The sequence below is a fragment of the Neolamprologus multifasciatus genome, chromosome 7 (genome assembly GCF_963576455.1).
Source record: "Neolamprologus multifasciatus chromosome 7, fNeoMul1.2, whole genome shotgun sequence".
Classification (NCBI taxonomy): Eukaryota; Metazoa; Chordata; class Actinopteri; order Cichliformes; family Cichlidae; genus Neolamprologus; species Neolamprologus multifasciatus.
The window spans coordinates 5,220,656-5,226,655 of NC_140445.1; the positions used below are offsets into that span (position 1 = coordinate 5,220,656).

Here is a 6,000-nt window from a genome sequence, read left to right on the forward strand (position 1 = left end):
TTACGAATAAATTCTTTACAAATCCTACCATGTGAATTCATGGATTTTTTTTTTCACATTCTGTCTCTCACAGTTGAAGTGTACCTCTGGTGCAAATTACTGACCTCTGTCATCATTTTAAGTGGGGGAACTTGCACAATCGGTGGCTGACTAAATACTTTTTTGCCCCACTGTATATATATATATTAATAATATAAATATAAAAGGATAAGTATATTTACCTTTGAAAAAACATTACCATAACAAAAAGAGGAAAATCAACAGGGAAAAGCCCGAACATATTGTTTGTTTTTTGTTTGTTTGTTTTGTTTTATTGTGGCTGCTACGTTTGCATGTCCAATGTCTTGTTTTGCGTGTGTGTGTGTGTGTTTATGTGTAATGGCTTTACTCATATTGTTAAATAGTCTTCAACGAACAGGATTCACAATGTGGTTATATATAAAATAAAGACATTGTCTGTTCTTTATCTTTATGACTTGTAGCCTATCTTTATGATATTGTACCTACAATATAATCAATCCAGCCCTTTAGGCCAGTTAAAATATCTTTTTAACTCTTGATAACTCTTGAGCATATATAAAAGTTGCTGTGTTAAAAACTGATGAGGCTTCTACCTTGTGACAGCCAGAATGTTGTTTGTAGCTCAAGATGAATTGATATCATTCAAACATCCTCCCCCACCTGACCTGTTATGCCGGATGGTGACGACAGCATCGGCTGTGCCAGTCCTCTGCCAGACTCTGTGCATGCAAGACTCCGCCCAAAAACTCTGCTTTTTACACGCCCGGGTACTAAAGAAAATAATTATCCGAGCAGCAGCATTTGACAGAGGAAGCGGAGGAGGAGAGGAGAGCTCCCCTGGGATACTCAAAGGACTGTGGACACGCTCTGTTCTGTGATGCTACAGTAGATTCTACAGCCCAGAATACTGGATAATCTTTAATTCCAACTGGGTAGCAGACCTTTGTGGTAAAACCGCGCGCGCGCACACACACACACACACACACACACACACACACACAGTGTTGGGAAGGTTACTTTTAAAATGTATTCCATTACAGATTACAGAATACATGCCCCAAAATGTATTCTGTAACGTATTCCGTTACGTTACTCAATGAGAGTAACGTATTCTGAATACTTTGGATTACTTAATATATTATCATGCTGTTTACAACTACATGAATGTACTATTGCTGTGATTTATTACTGTTACTGAAGGTCCGCGGCTCCGAACCGTAGTAAAGGGACCTCTGGCTAATACGGTGGGTTCTGTGTCGGGGTCGTAGCCGAAAACTAGCTTTACTTTGTTGTCTGGGTCAAGTTTTCTTGCTAGAGACAGAGAGAGGCGTTGAAAGGCTGCTCCAAAGGAACTTTATTGTTTTTGGAGGAAAACACGAACACGGTGTACAGTCGAGTCTTAATAGCTTACTTACAACTGGGCTTGTCAGGCACTCTTCTTGGCTGCAGTGGTTATTATTATATTTACATGCTTCCAGCTCCCGTTTTTGCTCAATGACAGCTCGTACTTTTCCTTTTTCTCCCTCCCTCGCTCACAGACACATAACGTGTATGACAGTCCATTCTCCCTGCAGCACGGACTACACTGCCCATGATGCTACATTCTTTAGAGCTATGCCTGTAGCATTCTGCCTATTAGCTTAGCACAACAACAACAACAGGCGCTCTCTCACCCAGGAAACACGCAGAGAGAGAGAGAGCGTCACCCTGTAACCATGGCAACCGCAACGCCGCCGCCTGGAACAACAGAACGTAGCTGTCAAACAAAACCCAAACAGGCCTGACCCGCCACAATATGAAACAGGGAAGTACCGCCGTGTAATCCATTTATTTCAACAAAGTAACTGTATTCTAAATACCACCTTTTTAAACGGTAACTGTAACGGAATACAGTTACTCATATTTTGTATTTTAAATATGTAACGGCGGTACATGTATTCCGTTACTCCCCAACACTGCACACACACACACACACACACACACACACACACACACACACACACACAGAGACAAACAAGGGAAACAGAAGCACAGAAGAAGTATGCAAGATTTTTGAAGCTAAAATTCTGTGCTGACCTAAGATGAAATGACCCTTACAAAAATAATCACTGGTTTGCCGTTTCGGTTTAGTTTCTCCACCATAAACAAAATTGTATCATGTGATTTAAAATGTTTAAGAAGGTGGTTCACAACCAGTGGCATGCCAGGTTTTCCAGCAAAGACAGGATTTGCAAACAAATTGGTATTTTATAAACAAAAAAATATTTATATTATTTGTGTATTTTTTATGCAGCAAAAGAGACACAGCTTAAGACAAGATTGAAGAGAGAAGAATTCACACAAAGCACCACTGACTTGACAGCAGCTCACAGCCATAATGTTGCACTTCAGAGTGAACCGCAACACCACGAAGTTCCTAGTGATCCTATATGGGGCAGCATTGTTGCTGGTCAGCGGCTGGTACATGCACCTCAGCCTCTATGACCCGCAACCCTCCAATGACAAAGTCCACGTTCTATTGTTGTCATCATGGCGATCAGGCTCATCCTTCATGGGCCAGGTATTCAGTCAGCACCCGTCTGTCTTCTATCTTATGGAGCCTGGCTGGCATGTGTGGACCCAGCTGAGGCAAAATGGTGCACGGGCACTTCGAATGGCCTTGAGGGATCTCTTACGGAGCCTTTTCCAGTGTGACTTCTCAGTGATGGAGTCCTACCTTCCGGAGAACCAGAAAGAGTTGTTTATGTGGAGTCAGAGTCGAGCTCTGTGCTCATCCCCAGCCTGTCCTCTCATGCCACGTAATCAGCTCAGCAACAAGACACACTGCCAGCAGAATTGTAAACCTCGGGACCTGAAGATTGTAGAGCAGGTGTGTGGCTTTTACTCTCATGTGGTGTACAAGGAAGTGCGCATCTTTGAGCTAGAATCCCTCTACCCACTATTGCTGGACCCAAACTTAAATCTCCGCATCATCCACCTGGTCCGAGACCCACGGGGAGTGATGCGGTCTAAGGAAGAGGTAGCTAGATACTTAGTGAGTGATAACGCGATCGTCTTGGAGCAGAAACCCATCAATGAAGCAGAGGTACAGTATCAGGTCATGCAGGAGATCTGTCGAAGCCACTTGCGTATCAATAAGAGGGCGGTCCTGAAGCCTCCTCCGTTTCTAAAAGGCCGCTACAAACTGGTTCGCTACGAGGATGTGACGCGCAACCCACTCAAGGAGATCAAATCCTTGTATCAGTTTGTAGGTCTGGAGATGACCACACAGCTGGCCACATGGATCTACCAGGTGACCCACGGAAAAGGCAAAGGCTCTATTAAAGAGGCCTTTGACATCACATCGCGAAGCGCCACTGACATCTCTCAGGCTTGGCGCATCATGCTGCCACACAACACGGTCAAACGAGTACAGGAAGTGTGTGAAGAGGCCATGTCTTATCTCGGGTACAGGACGGTAAACAGTGAAATAGAGCAGAAGAGTCTCTACGTAGATCTGCTGGTACCACAAGAACAGCTCAGCTGGTCACCTGATAAAACACAGCATGTGGACAACAGTTACAACAAGAATGACAAAGACTTTCTGACAGATGGACTGCACAAAAAACGACATTAGGGTACGACTGTTAAAAACAGAGAACACTGTCATAATGTCCATTTTTAAAGCGCGGACACTGTGGTAAGACTGAAATGTGAAAAGGCAGCACAGTATTCTGCTAATGTACATTTAGTGTTTGCATGGCACGATCACATGACTTTTCCTGAAGTGTCTCTATAAGTAGACAAAACTTATAGTTATTTATTTATTCATTGCTGCAAAAAGAGATTGTAAAGTACACCAACACTGTCTCCAAAACCTGCCATAAATGCTGCTCGTCTGATATCAGTCTGAAAACAAATGAGTCAAGTTGACAGTTATACATCTTTTAATACAGCAACCAAATATCAAATATCTCTTGCTGTCTGCACAGACAGAATAACATCACATATAAACATCATAGAACATTTAATCTGTGATGATAAATTTAGCTTTTTCTGGTAGAAAATGTGATTTCTTTAAGATTTTAATCATCTCCATCCCCAAATCTGGACATATTTTCAGAAAATGAACAAACTCAGTTAAATAATAATAATAATAATAATGATGGATTGCATTTATATAGCGCTTTTCAGGGCCCTCAAAGCGCTTTACAATACCACTATTCATTCACTCTCATACACTGGTGGAGGCAGCTACAGTTTGTAGCCACAGCTGCCCTGGGGCAGACTGACAGAGGCGAGGCTGCCATATCGCGCCATCGGCCCCTCTGGCCAACACCAGTAGGTGGTAGGTGAAGTGTCTTGCCCACGGACACAACGACCGAGACTGTCCGAGCCGGGGCTCGAACCGGCAACCTTCCAATTACAAGACGAACTCCCAACTCTTAAGCCACGATCTCCCCCAAAAGAACTCCACTTGAGGACTTTGCAAAATTAACACGACACATGGAGCCAAAAGGGAGAATAATAACAAGTTACACTCAATTTATCTCCATACAAAAAAAAAAAAAAAAATCATATTTATGTTATAATGGGCATTGGTGCAGCTTCTCAGGTCATCTGCTATCTGAAACTATTTGCTTTCATGGGAACTTCTTATGATTCTCTGTTGCTTGCAAACAGAAGGCTTGAACAGCGGTGGGTGGGGCTTCTGTAGAAATGGTCGAATGAAACTTTACTGTATTTTGTTTTGTTTAATTTATCTACTTTTATTTTGTAAATAACAGTGGTGCCCATAAACCTTTAATGGCGTCACATATATTTTCAATTACTTCGACAGAATGTGTGTGATATACTTGATTCATCTGGTTAATTAGCAGCTTTCATCTGTAGGGGAAACGGCGGAGGCCAGCATCCAAACACTCGGGAGGAAAGGGATTTCTCCTTTTCCCAAAATGACACATCAAACCTTCTAGATGTGACTGACTAAAGTCTCCCAGCATGGGTTACATTATCTTCCCCTTCTCAGGCCATCTCTAAGCTGTTAATGCTGTTATTTAAGAGCAGAGAATTTAAACATCATTTTGCTGCCACTTGAAACTCCTCAATGACGAAGTCAGATCTCAACAGCACAGACGCTTCCGCTGTGCATCGTAGCCATGAATATGTTCAGATGTTTATTTAAACTCCATAAAAGTGCTCAGCGTCTTTATTTATGTTTGTTAATGAGTTAATTTTATTCATTAATATTTGATTACATTGAAATGACTTGAATGAGTAGCAAATGTTAAATCATGTTGATTTATCTCTTCAGAGTAAGAGAAAGGGGGTAAATTAACTACTATTAATTGTGTTTAGGGTGATATCTGGGAAAATGTTGATAGTGATTTTTTTGAGCACATGAAAAATTGCCAAACGCTTACATTAAAGATGGACTTCTGAATTAAACAATATCTTCACTTGTACACTTTTGGAAATTTGCTATATTTTGCAATATTTTACATGATAAGCACTCAAATTTGAGGTTTATTCAATCAATGGGAACTTTAAATGGCTCATTCTACTCATTAAAACACTGGTTTTGAATCTCTTTTGCACTGCTTTGGGTCTCTTTTGTATCAGCAGAGTTGAGGTTTTAAATACGCACACATAAGATCACAGCAAGGAACAAGTGCTCTTCATTTCAGAGAGACTTAAATGGGCAGGCAGTTCAGGAAGCTCACAGTACACTGAAAAAAAGGCCAAGCTGGATTTACTTGATTCATTTACTTGGACATTGGTTTCACACAAATGTTTTGCTTTGGCAGAAACTTAAACAACTGAGTTAAATCAACACAAATTTTCATATTCAATAAACCTGTGCATCAAAACATGTTTAGATGAAGTAAGTTGAGCTCTTGGAATATTTTAATCCTTCACAATTTTGTCATTTTATTTCAACACTATTCAATAACTTTTACCCCAATACTACTTGGTCACTTAAATACTACATGTTGTCTT

General features: G+C 41.1%; 1 protein-coding gene across 1 annotated transcript; it reads left to right on the forward strand.

Annotated features, from left to right (window-relative positions):
* Positions 1 to 231: 231 nt before the first annotated feature.
* On the forward strand, positions 232 to 3,975 carry LOC146513579 (carbohydrate sulfotransferase 6-like). Its single transcript, XM_085168699.1, has 2 exons — positions 232 to 969; positions 2,315 to 3,975. The coding sequence occupies exon 2, from the start codon at positions 2,399 to 2,401 to the stop codon at positions 3,635 to 3,637; it is 1,239 nt and encodes a 412-aa protein (XP_085024825.1). The 5' UTR covers positions 232 to 969; positions 2,315 to 2,398; the 3' UTR covers positions 3,638 to 3,975.
* The last annotated feature ends 2,025 nt before the right edge of the window (positions 3,976 to 6,000 follow it).